This window comes from Sebastes umbrosus, chromosome 2 (genome assembly GCF_015220745.1).
Source record: "Sebastes umbrosus isolate fSebUmb1 chromosome 2, fSebUmb1.pri, whole genome shotgun sequence".
NCBI classification, from domain to species: domain Eukaryota; kingdom Metazoa; phylum Chordata; class Actinopteri; order Perciformes; family Sebastidae; genus Sebastes; species Sebastes umbrosus.
Genome location: NC_051270.1, coordinates 34,561,671 through 34,581,414, shown reverse-complemented (window position 1 = coordinate 34,581,414; position 19,744 = coordinate 34,561,671). Strand labels below are relative to the sequence as shown.

The following is a 19,744-nucleotide window of genomic DNA, read 5'->3' as shown; positions in this document are numbered from 1 at the left end:
AAAAAAGGACAAAAACAAGCAATGTTTAGGTGGGCTGGGAGGGTGGATTCAAACTGGAAAACTACTCAAATATCAACGTTACTCTAGGAATGACTGGAGAGTAACGCGTTACTTTTGTGTTGGGTAATAAGGCCACCGGTTGCCACCCAGCAGCAGCGGTGATGAAGGGCAGAGGAGAGGCTCAGCTCGGGTGTGAGACTGAGACTGCAGCAGCAAGGTAGCACGGTGCGCAGTGACCGGCTGCATCCACTGGGGGAGGACCGAGCACCGCCTGCACGCGCTGCGGTACACGAACCACTTCCTCACCGAGGCTCTCCATCACACACACACACACACACACACACACACACACACACAATAGGAAGCATACCGGAGTATAGGTAGGGCTCCAGCGGCAGACAGACAGACAGATGTGTGACGCTCAGACTCAACCCCTCGACTGCATGAAGCTCAACTTTTCCCCACCGTCGCGTCTTTGTCTCCGTTAACCGTGCTGGAGCTGTCATTGATGCTTAACTCGCCGCTTCTCTGCACACCTGCTTCTGTTTCTCTTTTTTGTTTTTTCACCTCCCTTCAACGATAATTGCTGCCAGTGTATATACCGGGAGAGCGATGCAGCAGAAACGGAGGCTGAAGTGGCGATAGATAGATAGATCCTGTTGAATTGGAGACAAGACGTCGAGACGCAGCCCCAAAAAAAGTGTGTCCTCCTCGGAGTGCGTCAGAGCACGGATGGATGTAGTGGATGATATAGTCGCTGGTTGGATACGACGAGGGATCTGTGATATTACACCCCGAAATCAAGACGGGGATTTGGGCAGAAGCGAAGAACTGCATCCTCACCTAGCCTTCCTCCCTCTCCTCCTCCTCACCCTCCTCCTCCTCCTCTTCTTCTTCTTCTTCCAGCAGATTTGTTTGTAGAGGAGGCGATTTCGTTTGGCCCCCTTTTCTCCACATGTAAGTATGAATGTCAGAATGAAGGGAGGTGATTTTTAATGGGCAGGAAATGTCATGCGTAATGTCTGTTCTGAACGTCTTCCATGCATTCACACCAGAAAGCCTCCATTTTCAATCAATAATAATAATAATAATAATAATAACAACAATAATATGCCAGTGAAGTTGTACCGCCCTTATATAGCAAAATATGCGTAGTATCCTGGACTATGCAGTCGCCAAAACAATGGACATCATTATGATATATTTGAACTGCTGTTTTCTCTTGTCTTGTCTTTTGTCTCGCAGCTCCAGAGAGCGTCAACCGGAATAAAGTCCTTCACATTCACCGGAGCTACATAATATAACAGCAAAGATATCCAGCTTCTTTTTTTTTTTTTTAATATCTCATCATATAAAATGGCAACCAGGAGTGACCACGAAGGATCAAAAGACGCATTTGGGCGCAAAGCCGCGGCCGTGGAGACATGAACCACCTGATGGGCACCGGAGGAACCGGAGGAGAGACTGTTTCTGTTCTGGTTGTAGCTTGTTGACTTGCTGATTTACAATGCTGAACAAATAAAAAGGGCGCTGCAAGTTTTGCCACAGAGCCACAGAGCGCCTGCGTAACAGGCTAACCGGCCCTACCATCACCATCACCATCATCATATTTTGGGTTATATGGTAATGATGTCATAAAATATTTGGAGGCCTGTGCCTGAACAGGAAGACAGGCTGATCAATGTCTCCTATCATGTAAAGTAGAGCCACATGGACTGACTGCTCTCGACATGGACCTAACTGAGGTGTGTTTGTTCTTCTGACATCCTCCATATTCACAACTTGATTGGTCGATGCCTCATTGTCTCTGTGTGCTCTGCTGCGCGCGGAGCTGCTGTAACTTTTCTCCTCTGGCCTGCATCCACCACGGACACAATTGACTTAACAAAACATGGAGTTTGCCATGGTGGGTGCGGACGGCGGGTGCAACAGCCACCCGCCGTACGGATATGCCCAAGCTCGCGCACGGGAGAGGGAACGCGAGAGGGAGCGCCAGCCGGCTGCCCAGTCGAGAGCGGCGGCCGCGGCCGAAGGAGGCGCGGAGGGAGGCGGCAGCGGCGGTGGCGGCAGTGGTGGTGGTAGAGGAGGTGGAGGTGGTGGTAGTAGTGGTACCTCCACCTCCTCCTCCACTTCCACCTCCACCTCCTCCTCCTCCTCGAGCGTTCATCTCCTTAACAACCGCCAGCATCAGTCTCGCGCCGCCTCCTCCTCCACGAACGCCAACATCAGCAGCAGCAGCGGTACCGCCTCGTGCCCCTGCTCCTCCTCCTCCTCCTCCTCTTCCTCGCAGCACCAGCAGCAGGATCCCTCCTCGCAGCAGCAGCAGCAGCAGCAGCAGAGAGTAGTCAGAGAGCGGAAGAAGCAGCGCGGCGTCGGACGCTGGAGACGCAGCCGCAGCCGGACCTCGCTCGGCGGAGACCTGCGCCACTCGGAGCTCGCGCTGCTCGGTTCCGAGGAGGACATGATGATAGAGGAGGAGGAGGAGGAGGGGGAGGAGGAGGCCGAGGGAGAGGAGGAGGAGGAGGAGGAAGAGGGTGGGAAGGAGGAGGAGGAGGGGGGGGACCGGGAGAGCAAGAGGTCGAGGTCTAGTTTTCTGTGCACCATGGAGGATGAGGAGGACACGGTGTCGCTCACCGACCGGCGGCCTCAGTCCGGTTACGAGAACGTGTACAGCAGCGAGTGCGGCTGCTGCTGCGAGAGAGTCGTCATCAACGTGTCCGGGCTGAAGTTTGAGACTCAGCTCAAGACTCTCGCGCAGTTCCCGGACACGCTCCTGGGAGACCCGGACAAGCGGATCAGGTACTTCGACCCGCTGAGGAACGAGTACTTCTTCGACCGGAACCGGCCGAGCTTCGACGCCATCCTGTACTACTACCAGTCCGGTGGCCGGTTGAAAAGACCCGCCAACGTGCCGTTTGACATCTTCTCCGAGGAGGTGAAGTTTTACGAGCTCGGCGACGAGGCGATCCTGAAGTTTCGGGAGGATGAGGGTTTTGTTAAAGAGGAGGAGAAACCTCTACCGGAGGACGAGTTCAAGCGGCAGATCTGGCTCCTCTTCGAGTACCCGGAGAGCTCCAGCCCGGCCAGAGGCATCGCGGTGGTCTCCGTGCTCGTTATAGTCATCTCCATCGTCATCTTCTGCCTGGAGACGCTGCCGGAGTTCAGGGATGAGAAGGAGTATCTCCAGCCGCGACTCAACTCCTCCTCCGAACCGGATCACGGATTCACTCCCTTCAACGACCCGTTCTTCATCGTGGAGACGGTCTGCATCATCTGGTTCTCCTTTGAAATCATCGTGCGCTTCTTCGCGTGTCCCAGCAAGCAGGCTTTCTTTAAGAACATCATGAACTCCATAGACATTGTCTCCATCTTGCCTTACTTCATCACCCTGGGTACGGACCTGGCGCAGCACCAAGGCGACAGCCAGCAGGCCATGAGCTTCGCCATCCTGAGGATCATCCGCCTGGTGAGGGTGTTCCGCATCTTCAAGCTGTCCAGGCACTCCAAGGGACTCCAGATCCTGGGCCACACGCTGCGAGCCAGCATGAGGGAGCTGGCCCTCCTCATCTTCTTCCTGGTGATCGGAGTCATCCTCTTCTCCAGCGCGGTGTACTTCGCCGAGGCGGACGAGCCCGCCTCTCAGTTCACCAGCATCCCGGACGCCTTCTGGTGGGCCGTGGTCACCATGACGACGGTCGGCTATGGCGACATGAAGCCCATCACCGTGGGAGGGAAGATCGTGGGGTCTTTGTGCGCCATCGCCGGTGTGTTGACCATCGCGCTGCCGGTGCCGGTGATAGTGTCCAACTTCAACTACTTCTACCACCGGGAGACGGATAATAACGACGAGCAGGCGCCGGTGGCGGAGAGCATGCCGCCGGGATGCCCCTACTTCCCGGACTTTTTACGGAGGTTCAAAGGCTCTCCGTCCGGCTCGTCGCTAGGAGACAAAGCGGAGTACATGGAGATGGAGGAGGGCGTGACGGAGTCGCTGTGCGGGCTGGACAAGAGCCCCAGTAAAGGAAACGGCACGGACATAGGCAGGAGGAACAGTACCAACTCCAAATCCATTCAGACTGACGTGTGATTACAAGTAGAGCTGAGGTTTTTCCCGTTTTTTCTTAAAAAAGAGTATAAAGATACTGTTCGCCCAACAGCAGGTGGTCCAACCCAAACAGACACACGTTTTACGCACGACTCAGACACGCACACACGCACAAACGCACACACTCACAGGTCACCAATTGTCAAAAATCTCTCCATCTCACAACAGTCGTTTCTCCCAAGTCCTCTTTAGGAAGAATTATGATCAATATTTTGCCTAATTGGTCAATTAATTAATTCATTAATTAATTCGGGCTTCCAAATCTGACGTCCAATTAAAAGTCTAGACATGACAGGCTATGCATTCGCACTTTATGAGTTTCACCAGTCAATAACAGAAAGGGTAGGATGATGATCGTGTTTGCTGTTATGCAATAAAGTAAAAAAATATATATCTATTTGTTTGCACTACTGTAGAATCTGCGCTGGGTTTGGCTGCTGGCTTTTATTTCAGAGACAGAAACTGTAGGGCCATGCAAATGGCAATAATTTGGTCGTCCTCTGACCACTTAGCTGAAGAATGTTTGAGTAACTTCCTCAGAGGGAGCAAACTAAGGATATTAATAAACCTCTCTCATACGCTGCCAATAAAAAAATTGGACTCCAATAAAGGAAAAGCCTGAGACAGATAACTTACTTATTTGTTAAGTGTTCCAACAATTAAAACGAAACAAAAAAAAAAAGCTCATTGATAAGACATGGCATTTAGCAGTCATCAAATAAACCAGGGCTACAATTATTTCTATATGACAGTCTATACACAAATATGCTTTTTTCCACAAAAAGCCTTGTGTCGTTGAGCCACTATATGAGAGCTAAGCACAGGAAACATCAGTTAGAAATGGCTGGAGAAATGACTTGCCCTGCCAGGTTTTTGTACGGACAGGCTTTGGAGCCTTGGCGACAACAGTTTCCCCAGTTTCATTTATAAAAAACACCTCAAAAATGACAATATCCCTTTACACGGACGCAGATGGAAAGCTATAGCAAAAACGACTCTGTTGTGGAAACTCATCGGAGGGGAGTTTTGCGAGCAACTTCCTCTTCTGTCCGCTGGACTTCGTGCACAAAATATATTTTTTTTTTCTTCTCAAGAGGACTGTGATTATCTCCGAGATCAGAGGACCTCCGGGATGTGGATGTCTTCCAAGGTATGTAGCCTGCAGCTCGTGAGTGTGTGTGTGTGTGTGTGTGTGTGTGACAGTGATGATGAAAACAACTCCTGGTGTCATGGAGAGAGCTGACAATGCTCCTGAAATCGTTTCTACATATACAGCATATTTAACAATATCCCTTTTATTTTGGTTGAGCCCTTGTCCGGAAAATGACGCATGATTACGCGTGCGTAAAAACACTGTAGAGGCCGAATATGGCGCTCATTCCAGTCATCATGTGATGAGTTCATGTTTCTCCTGCACAGGTCTAATATATCCAACAATACTACTACCTTCTCATTCATAATAATACCTGTAATTATCTAAGGGGACATCAGGTCAGCCTGCTGAGAAACTTATATGCCAAAAGGTGTTTGGAAGATCCACCACAAAGGATTTTATGGCTCATTAATAGTGTCTGAAATGATGCAGTTGTTATATAAATAATGTTAAAGTGCTGCAGAGTTTACTCCCTGCTTTGTTGGATATTCATCAAAAGATGATTGATAGTGGCTTTTTTTTATTTTAGTTTCCTTGCTTTGTCTCTGCTGAGCAGTTGTCTTCTTATTAATAAGGTATAGGGTATAAGGTATTCTCATATCATCTTTCATAGCAGGTGTATCATGAGGATATTGTGACACATGAAGCCAGAATATATTGTTTCACTCCATTTATCACCATGACTTTTATGATGTGACAAGTAAACGTAAAGAGCCGCTCCATTCAAATGTGTGCTGATTGGATGTTTGAGCTTCACCTTGCAGAATGATGCATGTGATGCTAGAAGACTGTTTTCACATTCATCTGCTGAAGGAGGAAAGTTTCTCTGTGATCACCTTAAATGTCAATATAAGACGTCTAAGCAAAGCAAGCATTTTCTTTTATGACATCACAGCTAGTTTGGAGCCTATAGTGGTCCATTATGAAACCTACACAAGTGTGTTGTGGAAACTTGAGGCCTCCAGTGCACAAACACTGAGAGTGGACTTTAAAGGGGAGTAAGGAGACATCTTGTGTCCAGCAGTAAAACTTTTGAAATGTTTTTTAAGATGGGTAATTGAACTTTTCTGTGGCAAAATTATATTCGACACAAATTATTACACAAAGCATTTTATGTCTTAATACATGAGTGGAGGAGTCTTTAAAGGGTATCTTCGGTATTTTTCAACCTGGACCCTATTTTCCCATGTTTTTGTGTCTAAGTGACTAATAGGGACAACAATTTCTGAAATTGGTCCAACATTGAGGGAGAGCGCTGCAGCTGGCAGCCACGAGGGCAGTGAGCAGCGTCAATGTAATGTTATGTTCACTAAAAGTACTTGTTTTTGCCACTGACTGACTCAGATTTTCTTTTTTAAGTGTCTGATTACATTATGGAAAGGACCCCACAGAGAAATAAAACGTTCTTCTTGCCTTTCACTTGATCTGGTTTGTTTGTTATCGTGTCCAAGTCCTGCTCAAGGAGAAGTCTCCTTGTGAAATCTGAGTATCCGTATACTCTGGCTCAAATAAATATAGACGGCCATCAATTTCAAAGACTAAATATTCAGCCCTGACATTGAAAATCTTTTAGATAACACTAAGCTACGCCTTCTGTACTCCAACACAGCAAACTGCCCTGCTGGCACTCACGTTTCCACCATGGAGGTATTCCTCTATTCTACAACACGTCACCTCGTCAGATTTCAGAACGTGACTTCTCCTTGAGCGAGACTTTCCATAATGTCAGACACGTAAAATGACAATCAGAGCCTGTCATGGCAAAAACAAGCACTTTTAGTGGACGTAAATGACGGCACCAGCTTGCCCCAATAGCACCATATTGCGGCCCGTGAGCAGCTGCCGTCGACAGCGCTCTCCCTCAATACTAGACCGATTTCAGAAATGATAGGATCCAGGTTGAAAAATACCAAAGTTAACATTTAAGTAGAGCAAAGTTTGTTCCACATGGGGTCACCTGATTTACAGATGGTATCACAAAAGATGCAGAATATAATTTATTCAATAAATAAACTAATACAAGAACAAAAAATATCATTTTGAAATATGTCAGCATTTCTTTATAGTACAAGGAAACTCTCTGAACTGTTGGGGTCATGAGAGTCCTGGGCTCATATTTTGGGAAAAAGTTGTGAAAACATTACAATTGTTGCTCTCAGAAAAGTTAAAAAGCCAAAATGTAACTTCACAGTACTTTGCAGTGCTTTGATGAAATGCATCAAAAGATACAATATAGTGTGCTTACATATATGGCAACTTTTATCACAGTCATACAGTAGATATATCCACGCCGTCACTCCCTGCATCAGTGCTTCTCAGCACATTATCTCTGCATCAGTATATCATAATTTATTACACTGTGTGTTTATATCCTCAGAGGAACTATTCATACAAGATATTTCCAACACCTGCACCCACAACCAAACACACACAGCATCCTGGCAGGGTGCCAGCTCCTCTTGATACCTCACACTTAGCACTTACATAATGTGGCTTATGGCAAGAGGCGCAATCCAAAACATTTTCCGAGCAAAGTGTGTGGGTCAGGCATATTCTTAGGCCTGTAGCTGCTGAGCCGACTGTGAAAACAGCCCGTATCATCCTGAGCCACAGAACGGAGCTGAATGGTTTCGACTCCTCATAGCTTCCTATTGTCACGTGCGTCGTAAAGTCTTCTTTGTAGTGCAGATTTAGACCATATGGCCGGGCCATGTGACAAAGTGAGAGTTATTTATGGTTATTTCTCAAAAGGTATTCCATGCCTGTCAGAGGACACAGAGGAGAGGTGGAAAGAAAGTGAGCGTGCGGTACATAATGTCAGACGAGGTCATGTAATAATAGTAGAAGGGAGGCGAGTTGACAGTCTTGCTAATCAATCAACAGTTGGAGTCACTCAGACACCAAGCATTTGCTGCTTGTAGCTTCTCTAGTGTGATCATTTCGTAGACATAGAATAGGAGTAGAACGGACAATGGCATTCAAGTACCGTTGCCATTGCAACCGTTGTAGCAGGCTAACTTCCGACCGACTTGCAGCAAGTCGCGGATTCACTTAGCTTTTCAGTAACGGCTAAACGAGCAGTGGAGTAGTAACGTTACGAAGCATAGAGAGCATAGAGAGTAAATGAGTCAAATTTAAAAACTTAATGCTTCATCCATACACTCTTGTCTTGTTGGTCAGACAAAATAAACAGTTTGAAGATATGACTTTAGGTTATGGGAGCTATATACACTATATTAGATGTGCGTTTGTCAATATTTATGTCTTATGTGGACTAAATGATAGTTGATTTAATCATTTGATTTGATCGGACAGACTTGCTGATAATAAAAGTAATAAGAAGTCACCGCTCTCAGAGGTGTTGACACAGCTACAGTATTATACTCCGGTGGATGGACTGCTCATTGACAAATGTTGTTTACAATGCTCCATTCTACTACACAGTAGCCTATACACAATAGTGAACCACAGTGATTCAGGTTTTCTTGTAGAATGAGCTCTTAATGGTCAGAGGCACAATTGTACAACACAGATCCAAAACTGGATTACCAGCCGGGCAAAGTGGGAAACTACCCCAGAATATCTGAGGCCTCAAAGGCCCCTGATATAAAGTGGCACCAGCATCTTAAGGCTATACCTTATAGCAACGTATCCTCATACAATGATTTGTGTGATATCTTATGAAAAGTTATTTTTCATGCTTTTTCCTACGAATGTCCAGCAACATGAGCGATCAGTGCGCCTGCACAAGCCTCTGCGGTGTTTAGGCAACAAAACTACTTTTTTAGGTTTAGGAAAAAATCATGGTCTGGGTTAAAATAACTACGGAAGTGGCGTTAAACTTAAGTACGGAAGTTATGTGATAAATAAGTCAACGTTGACTTCTGGTTTCACACGGGACACGAACAGCTGTCTCCTGGGTAAAAGTCTCTTTGTTTATTTTTTTGCCCATCCGTCCACCCCGGCCTCCAACGCCGACTTTGTTGCTCTTTATACGTCACCTGTCCTGGCTTGGGGGGGGGGATGTGTGTGCGTGGGCTAAATAGGGGCCCACACACGGAACATACTGTAAGCGTTCTGGTGGGATAGACAGTCCTGCAATCTCTTGACTCGACCAAACTTCTGTGAAGTGCCTTTCATAACTGTGTTATTTGCACATGTTAGAAAATGTTTGTTTGTTTTCTGAAGAATGTTGAGTTCAACCAGTACAAAGGCTCAAATAAAACTAAAAGTATAGTCAAAAATATGGTTATTTCAACCAGTGTGCAGCCTTTCTGCAGTGAGTGTGTATGTGGAATCCACTAGCTCATGATACATGATGATATCTGTAGCTTTGATGGTCATACGCTGGCGAAAACAGCTCCAGACTAAAATGTCTCAGAGTTAATCAGATCTTTTTCCAACTGTGTATATTAAATGCAACAGGCCAGTGTTCAGGGTTTCCACTGTGGTTATCACACTGGCATCTAAATGTTTTATTGCACCAGGCACCTCACGCCCCACAGTCCAACTTTTTATGTGACGGTCGACTCTTCTAGACTGAAACAACCTGCTCTGCATAGCAGAAGCCAAATATTGCTGACAACCAGAGGTCAAAGTCACAGCTGACCCTGCTGACAAAGGGCTCATTTAGCTGATCAGAAAACGACTCCTACCTTTAGCCAAGACATCCATCCATCTTCTACATCCGCTTAAACCTGTCCAGGGTCACAGCCGGCTGGAACCCATCCCGGCATAGACTTGGTGAGAGGAAGGGAACACTCCGGACGGATTGCCAGTTATTCACAGAGCTAAAATAAAGAGAGAGAAACACATTTATATTAATTTTCAGTCACTCCTGAAAATAATTTATAGCTTCCAGTTTACCTGACCTGCATGTCTTTAGACTTTGGAGGAGTCAAGACGATAGTACTTACAGTTTACGATTATGGTTATGACCCCTATACACAAAGCTAAAACTAATTCAACAGTCCTGCAATAAATCCTACCTTCATGAAGGTTATAATTTATAGCTTTTGTTGAAGCGGTTTTGGAGAACTTTAGGTTTCTTTTGAAGGCTGGAGTTGAATGCGGCCCTGTTGAAGTGTGTTATTATTCAGAGAGTTTATATCAGTTAAGGTAGACCATAGTAAATATAATTGTATTTTGTCATATGGACTGTCTATGTTGTATTTCGTGTAGTTGTCTGTACACACGACATCTATTGCACGTCTGTCCGTCCTAGAAGAGCGATCCCTCCTCTGTTGCTCTTCCTGAGGTTTCTTTAATTTTTTTCCCCTGTTAAAAGTTATTTTGGTAGTTATATTTTCCTCATCTGATGAGAGGGTCGTACTGTAAAGGACTGAGGGTGTCACATCCTGTACAGATAGAAAAGCCCCCTGAGGCTAATTTGTGATATTTTTATTATTTATTATTAATTATTTTTGTTTCATTGTTCTCTTCCTCCAGCCTAAAATTTATGGCACTTTTTAGAGTTCTTTTTTTTCTTATTTCTTTTTTACTTGTTGACAACTAACCACATGTCAACGTATCCTCATGTAACGGTTTGTATATCTTACGAAAATGTCAATTTCCGCTCGTTAAATGCATAAAGTCTTTTCAAAATAAACTTCTGCTCTCACAGCTTTAACTGCATTCGGTTTAGGCAACAAAACTACTTAGGTTAGGTTTAGGAAAAGATCGTGATTTGGGTTAAAATAACTACGCTTGAAATACTTGGTTAAGTTTAGGAGAACAGCCTGAAGTTACATAATGTGTTCCTGTAATGTTTTTTAATGTTTATGGTACAGTAGTAGGACATGAAACACATGTAACACTGATCACAGATATGGCATCAGAAGGGATGAAAAGTATCGTTCTATTTCCAGAGGTGAGAATAGACGGTGAAATTTAGTGGCAGGTTGTTACCGTAATAATAGTGCATCGTGGGCAGACTCTGTGTTTTGTATTTGACTTCTCAACTTTGAATTCCTAAAGGCAGTTTACACCAACAGAAGTATTTTTATAGTTATTATGGCTGATTATATTAGAATTTCCTTCCTGCATTGATTACATATTTGCAAGCTTGCAGTCCTCTTCCTCTCTACATGCCTTTGCTGGTGCATTGCTGCTTTTCTTGCCACATCACCACCACCGCCCATCGATCAGAGGAACAGAGTGAAACCATTGGCAGGAATGTGTATTGTGTCACATGCATGCTTGTGGGCTCGTGTGTGCGTCTTTGTGCGTGTGGCCGATACAAACCAAATGGGGACCCACACATCAAAGCATTGCTCCATAGCAGTGGTGGAAGAAGTAGAGCTGCAACAATTTATTGATTAGTTTTCAACTGTTAAATTAATTGATTAATCGTAATTCTTTACTCCTCTGTGACAGTAAACTGAATATCTTTGAGTTGTTGACAAAACAAGACATTTGAGGACGTCATTTTGGGGTTTGAGAAACAGTGATCGATATTTTTCAATATTTTCGGACATTTTATAAACTAAACAACTAATCAGTTAATCAAGAAAATAATCAACAGATCAATCAACCATGAAAATAATCGTTAGTTGCAGCCCTGGGAAGAAGAATGTCATATCTTATACTTAAAGCTTAAAGTAGGCAGAAAGTTTTTAGCATCATTTGTCAAAAATTCAAAATAATAATTCAGCATATTGTAATTCAAGTGTTCTGAGAGAAAACTAGACTTCTGCACCTCCTCATTGCTCTGTTTACAGGCTTTAGAAAATCTAGCACGTGACGGGAGAATTTGGCCAATCACAGGTCATTTCAGAGAGAGAGAGCGTTCCTATTGGCTGTCCTCCGGCTGGCGGGCGGTGCTTGGTATTTCCTCAACTGATCTCAACATGGCTGCTGGGTCACAAATGTTCTCATTTTACAGCTAAACAGTGCACTACAAGATGTTTCTGAAAACATTTGAGGAGAGAAATAGGCATTACAGTAACAGAATATTTATTCACATTTGATCAGCGCTGCCTAGTTTGAACGTTTGGTCGGAGTTTGCGAGTGATTGACAGTTGCTCAGAGACGACAGGCTCCAGATCAGCTCTGATTGGTTGTTTTCCTCCGCTCTGTGAAATCTTACAGATGCCATTAGGAGCACCGGAGGACACAGAGGCACATGATTTTTTTCAGATTAACTGTCTCATGCACTACTGTCAGGATATAGTGACCGTTTATAAAAATAACTTTTTTTAATCACATTTGCTCCCTTTCTACCTACTGCAGCTTTAAGTAAAAGTAGCAATACCACGCCGCAAAAATACGAAATACAAGTATAGTCCTGCATTCAAAAGTACAAAAGTATTAATGGCAAAATGTACTGAAAAGTAAAGGTACAGGCAGAGCTGCCCCTTTGAGAGTGATATATCATCATACGTATTGGAACAGCTGGTTAAGGTGGAGCCAATTATAACTACTTTATACACTCTTGGTTCGTTTAACCTCTCATGAAGAATATTTAAGTTGATCATATATATTGTTTGTAACTTTACTTTTCAGATATATGTAGTGAAGTAAAAAGTACAATATTTCCCTCTGAAGTGTAGTGCAGTAGAAGAATAATGTAGCACAAAATTCAAATACTAAAGTAAAGAAAACCTGAAAACTGTACTTAATTACACCACTTGAGTATATGTACTTAGTTACATTCCACCACTGCTCCATAGAGGTCAACAGAACAATAGCTCTTTACCATTTTTAACATGTTTTACATGTTTTTACCATGTGGATGGACTATGGCAATGCAGGCTGCTGTGTATCTCAACTTAATAGTATTATAAAGATGTAAAGTGTGCCACCGTAACAGAGAGAGGGAGATGTCAATCAATGTGTACTGTACATGCCCACACACAGTCCTGAGGACAGATCTAATCAGATAGATAAGTCAAATCACCACGGGTGTTTAGGAGATTTAAACTTGGTACCAGCACATTGTTGCCTACAAAATACAAATGGGAGTTTGAGCAGGAATGTTCTTATTTCTGTCACAGTTTTTCCACTGATCAAGCCAACCAGTCATTTTTTTGATAAATGTAATGATTTTTTGGAAAAATCATTAATCAAGCAAAATTGCATTGACTGGAACAAAATAATAGCAGCTGCTTGTTTGAGTAAAGAATGTACTGTTTTAAGTAATTATAGTAAATAATCTACTCATAGATGAGCCGTCATGCCTCACTGATTAAATATTTTCCTTGTAACCAAAGCAACATGAAAAGAAAAGAACAACAACAAAAAAAGGCAGAGTGGAATTTCATGAGGCTGGAATGTCTCTCCATTCATCTGTCTCGCCAAATCATTAATCAGGCCTGATAAAGGCCTGTCTGCGTTGCCAACACACACAATACACGATCCCAGCTGTTGTCATCCTGTGAGTATTTACGATAATTGTTGTCCCTTTTAAAAACGACTCGGCTCGAGTTACCTTCTTGTAAAATCATTAACAAATGGTACAAAGAGGACAGGATTCATTCATCAATTTCAACTCAAGCAGGCAGTTTGACTCTGATTATAGCTGAGCTGCTGTCCAAACCTAAAAAAACGGAGAGAAAGAGTGAGCCAAAGGCAGCGAGTAGTGAGATGAAGATAACAGGCTTTTAACCAGGTGAGAAAGCATGACCTGCATGGCCAAAGATTATCCAATCATAGCTTAGCAACCGTAACTAGGCATTGCAGGCCTGTCAAGTTTAGGATTTTAAGAGTTTGGATAATGGGGGATATACTCTTTCCAAAACCAAAAACACAAAAGGTAAATGGTTAGGAATGGATTATAAAGTGTGTTTATTAGGGCTGTAATCCATTAAAATATTTAATCGCATGATTTCCCATGATTAGTTGCAATTAATTGCAAATGAATCACACATTTTTTATCTGTTCAAAATGTACCTTAAGGGAAGATTTGTCAAGTATTTAATGCTCTTATCACCATGGGAGTGGGCAAATATGCTGCTTTATGCAAATGTATGTATATTGTTATGACTGGAAATCAATTAACAACACAAAACAATGACACATGTTGTCCAGAAACCCTCACAGGTACTGCATTTAGCATAAACAATATGATCAAATCATAACATGGCAAACTGCAGCCCAACAGGCAACAACAGCTGTCAGTGTGTCAGTGTGCTGACTTGACTATGACTTGCCCCCAAACTGCATGTGATTGTCATAAAGTGGGCATGTCTGTAAAGGGGAGACTCGTGGGTACCCATAGAACCCATTTTCATTCACATAGCTTGAGGTCAGAGGTCAAGAGACTCCTTTGAAAATGGCCATGCCAGTTTGGAGTGTTATTTAACCTCCTTCGCAACAAGCTGACATGGTTGGTACAAATAGGTTCCTTAGGTTTTCTAGTTTTATATGATGCCATCTTGAAGATGTATCTTCACTGTAGCTTTAAAACTGAGCCTGCCACAACCTCCGAAAGATAGATGTCATTGATGCGTTAAAGAAAAATCCTTTTAATTGCCGTTAAAAGGAATTATCGTTCTAAATTAGGCTGCAATTGTCAGAATGTCCAGCTAACTAGCCTACTACCAGCAGTCGTTTTACCCAATTAATGGAGCTAACGTTAGATTAATTAGCTAGCTGACTACAGGTTTACAAAATCTGCCAGAGACAGTTGCCATTTCAGACAAAATCAACGGTCACTGACTAGAAATAAAAAGCCTGTCTTTGTTTACCTTGCCTGAGATCAAAGACTAAAAAATTGCTAATAATCTCGATGGTAAATCTGCCACCACTATCAATGTAAATTGCATATGTGCTGTGTAACAAACTGGACAACTTGCCCTTTCCTTGACTAACCATCTGGTCCACAATAACATCTCAGTCGCTCCACACCATCATGTACTGGACAAAGACTTTTTGTCACCTCTCCATTTTCCACATAAACAAAATGTTCACAGCCGGGTCTGACGAGAGCCGTTAATAAAGCACACTTGGGATTACAGCCCCAGTGTAAGTTTAAACCAGCATGTGGTTTCCATGTAGCAGTTACACAATGTCCCTCTATTGAAGGGTAGCAACCTGATTCTTTGCACCCACCACTGAATCCCCTCTATCTATCTGACAACAGCATCCCAGGCTTTATTATGTTACTTCATTATAGACACGTAGATTGTATTGCTAATTACACATGTGCCTACGTGTTGGGTTTCTACACGCACATCAAAATCAGCTGCTTTTGTATGCTCACGCTATTGCCTTACAGTTATTAAAAAACAGCGGTTGTTGCATGTTTAACAGAGAAGTGCTGATTCGGTTTTATAGCTTCCAAAATAATGGCGAATATAAAATAAAGCATAGATCAATATTTACAATATGATGAGGTATACTGTCAGTGTACCTGCAGTGTACACAGAGGTATGTGTGGTCAAAATGTTGATTAAGTTTGCTGTCACACACAGACAATCTGGGGCAACAGAGGATTACAGATTTGTTATGGCATTGGGAAAGGTAAGCATTTCAAAGATTTGTCATATCAAGTTTAGGCTTTTTTCCCCCTCATTTTCCAGAGTGCTACCTAAAACCTAACAGCACTGCAGCTTTTTATGAACAAGCTTGAGATATGATTAAATGGAGCAGCTGCTCAACCATAAAAAAGTTTTCTCTCCCGCTCCCCGTGAAGATGAGCCGGTGAGCAGAGGACCGGCGCCCTGCTGGTCCTGTAAACTTTTGAGGGGCCGCAGATGCTGATCACGTTGTGGGAATCGTGAAACACACACACACCCTCATTGATATGTATAATGTGTCTACAAAATCATTGGGAGAGTGAAGTCGATAGCCATGCATGCACTTCAGGAGTCATGTAATGTAAACATTTAGATCTCTAAAGGAGCTTTCACAAGACAACATTTAGTCCATTTTAACTTTGGTGCGGTTCATTTGGGCAGTTGTGAACGCAGTAATCGTACTCTGGTGCGGACCAAAACAACCGGTCCGAGACCGCTTGTGAGAGGTGGTCTCGGACCGTTTCCTAGCAAACCAAAACGCAGGCTGCCTGTGTGAGCATTTGTTGAGATGGACACAGGTAAAAAACAGGTTAACATGAATGGGAGAGGACTGACCTGGACTTCTGCAGAAGTCCGATGTTTGCTTGACATCTCGGTCTAAGAGAACATACAGAATATGCTAAATAAAGTCCACAAAATAGTGACGTTTATAAAGTAATTCAAGATAAACCTGAGGAGAAGGGATTTGTGTGCACAGTAGATCAGCGCTGATTCAAAGTGAAAAATCTTTGACAGCAATATATCAAAGTATGAGATTCCCTACATAGAAGTGGTAGCTCTCGAGACGAAAAAAGATAAATTCGCTTCTTCGTTCACACCCTTCAGCAATTTGTTCTTCAACAAAAACAAGGGTTTGAAAAGAGGATTAGAGAAATGACTAAATAAAGGAATAAATCAGTGATATTAGTCACTGCAGGTGATGCAGAGTGCAGAGAAAAGCAGATAATGTTTGTGGATAGCATTGTGTCACCATGAAGTGTCAGCATTATATGTAAAGAAAGTTTGTCAAACAGTAAAACATAATGAAGTTGTCCAAATTGCCATCAGATGGTGCTGTTTTTTTGTTCGACTTCATGAAATATGTCCTGTGTAGATTAAGGCTGTCAACGAATATCTTAAATTCAAATATATATTTGAATTGTACAAAAACAGATATTCAAATATGCAAGTTAATATTCGATTGTGGGGGAAAAAAGCAGCACTACCACAGCTGTCTGCCTCATGCGCACTGAATGCACCGCATGTCGGGGGTCACAGACACCGTGTCCTAACAGCAAGCATTACGTTACGTCATGTAGACAAACCATGTTCCTATCAGCTGTGCGCTTTAAATCAGACTGGAGACGTAACCACTTGGTACAAAGTGCAAGTAGGAAACTGTCAGGCGACCTCCTGGCAATCTCCCTCCAGCCAGCTGCCTCCTTCAACTTCATGAATCAGCCATTCCGCGTCCACTGCGCCACTTTCAAAGCAAGTGACAGGAATAAATAGAAACCGGTTGTCCAACAAAAGTTCAACTCAAAATGGGGCGTTGAGCATTGTGTTGGTCGCAGCCAGTTATGACACGAAGTCATGGAAATAATGCGCAAAATAAGCGTACTTTACACACCAAACATAGGTGTTGCTATACAAGGCCATACCGTGCTGCTCATCAGGTTGGTTTGAGCTACATATATCACTTATTTGGAAATTGTAGCACTAAAAAGCACTACATGGAATTTCAAAAAGTGGGTTTAGGCCAGTGGGCAACTTCTGGGTCTGAACAGTGAAGCCAAAGTTGGAAGTGCCTTAAACGTGCATTCTTTCTAATAGCCAGCAGGGGGCGACTCCTCTGGTTGCAAAAAGAAGTCTGATTGTATAGAAGTCTATGAGAAAATTAGTCTACTTCTCACTTGATTTATTACCTCAGTAAACATTGTAAACATGAGTTTATGGTCTCAATTGCTAGTTTCAAGTCTTCTTCAATACAGCATGATGTTCAATTAATTAATTCTGGTCCCGTTTAGAGTCAAATAGACCATAAAGCAGGGGATGCTTTAGGGCATGGCTACCTTGTGATTTACAGGTCGCTACCACGGCGTTGTCCGGTCATGGTGTCTTTAATCCTTTCACAGTGTGTTTTCAGTTCATGAAAGTTAATTGGAACATTTAGTTTGCCTAAAATGTCTTATTCAGCGCTCGGCTGTACTTAGCTCCACCCTCTCGTGTCACTTCTGGTTGCAAAAAAACAAAATGGTGACGGCCAAAATGCCAAACTCAAGGCTTCAAAATGGCAGTCCACAAACCAATGGGTGACGTCACGGTGACTACTTCCACTTCTTATATACAATAATGAAATTTTACGTACACAAACTCTCAAGTTTCTTGGAAATATGTGGTCATATCCTGTCTTTGCTTATGTAATGTTAGATGAGGCCCATTAGAGTCACATCAGTTTGTCTTATCAAAGCTAAAACTACCTGGTATTGTAAAATAACATATGCAAATGTATGTCTTACGACTTACACTTTCTTATTTTGAAGGTTGGATGTGGAAATATTTGAAAAGAAAAAGTTAGTTTTCTCAAACCTTTGACTGTCTTTGTCTGTGAAAAAGATCAATCCATTATTGATTCATTTGATTTTTATCTTTGTTTTCATAATCTCTCGTTGGATCAGCGGCTATCAGACCGGCAGTTAAGTGGCGACCGTGTGCTGTTAAAAAACAGTTTGTCTAAAAATACCTCATGATTAGATGAGACAACAGACAAATTCTCCTTTTGTACCAAGGACTCGTGTAGGACAAACCGACCTTATGACGTAGCGATGATGAGGTCCGGCGGCGCGTCACATTAATGTGCCCGTCAGTCTGGATGTGATATGACACGTTTTTTTGTTTTTTTTTGCAAGGCACATTTCAATTTTAGCTGCAGTCCACAGTTGAAAATTACCTTGTAAGCGTGTAGCTTTTTTCAATCAACACATCTGCTCTTTGGACATACACTGCTGAATAATGTATCCTAAATAACAGGAGTAGGCTTCAGAGAGGCCCTGACTAATGATGAGTCAAATTACATTATTAATGTAGGCCTGCTATATTAGACTACAGCATACGTACCTCTCACGCAGCCTTAACTTTAGTAACATAACTTCTTACAGTACAACTAATTCCTTATAAGATCATTTCTCATAAGCATCAGACTGGAATGTGTTGAAGCAGCAGTGAGGAGGTATGTTTTTATGTTTTTGGAGACTACTGGACTGAATAGTGTGATTAATTTGATGATAAGGAGTATTATTAACCAAAATTAAAGGTCCACTAATGAATGCTGTTTATTATTATTCAAATGGCAGAGAGGTATTACAAACTCAACAGAGCTGTCTAGCCTCTCTCAGCTGATTGATTTGGATAAACAGGCTGCAAATTGACTATATGGTTTCATCACACTCATCAATCCCATTTACAGCAAACAAGCTCTGATAAACCCACTGTACACTACCTGTCCTGCAACAAACAGCAGACAGACAAAGCTAAAGACTAGCTGGTGAAGAAATTTAAAGACCCAGATATTTATACACAACTCCAATGGGATGATAAGGTTGCTCCTTCTCTCCTGCATGTGTATATAGGCAACTGCTTGCTAATAAATATGCTTTACCAACCTTAGAATATAATGATATATTAGGGTTATGTATCTGTCAACTTGTTTAGAAGCCCTTAATGGCTAAAAATCCAGCGGTCAGGATATTGACAAGCGGTGCTTACTGTATGTCAGCCAATGAATCATTCAGCGCACATCATCTCTATTTGACTGAGCGATTCGTGCAAGATGATGGACATGCAAGAGGATTTACACCACCTCTCTCACCGATCAAACTAGCCAAGAAACATATTTCACTGAGGACCTTTCCAGAAATCTGTCAGTGTCCTTCTCACTTTGCAGATAGCTTACTTCACTCACACCAGCTTAACAGCTAACTGTTAGTAGTT

General features: G+C 42.9%; 1 protein-coding gene across 1 annotated transcript in view; it reads left to right on the top strand.

Annotated features, from left to right (window-relative positions):
• Positions 1-1,874: 1,874 nt before the first annotated feature.
• Positions 1,875-19,744, top strand: part of kcna4 (potassium voltage-gated channel, shaker-related subfamily, member 4) — a 68,108-nt gene continuing 50,238 nt past the window's right edge. Inside the window, exon 1 of the mRNA XM_037788991.1 lies at positions 1,875-5,255. Within this exon, the coding sequence (XP_037644919.1) occupies positions 1,892-4,087 (2,196 nt within the window). The 5' untranslated portion in view covers positions 1,875-1,891 and the 3' untranslated portion in view covers positions 4,088-5,255. The remainder of the gene's footprint in view (positions 5,256-19,744) is intronic.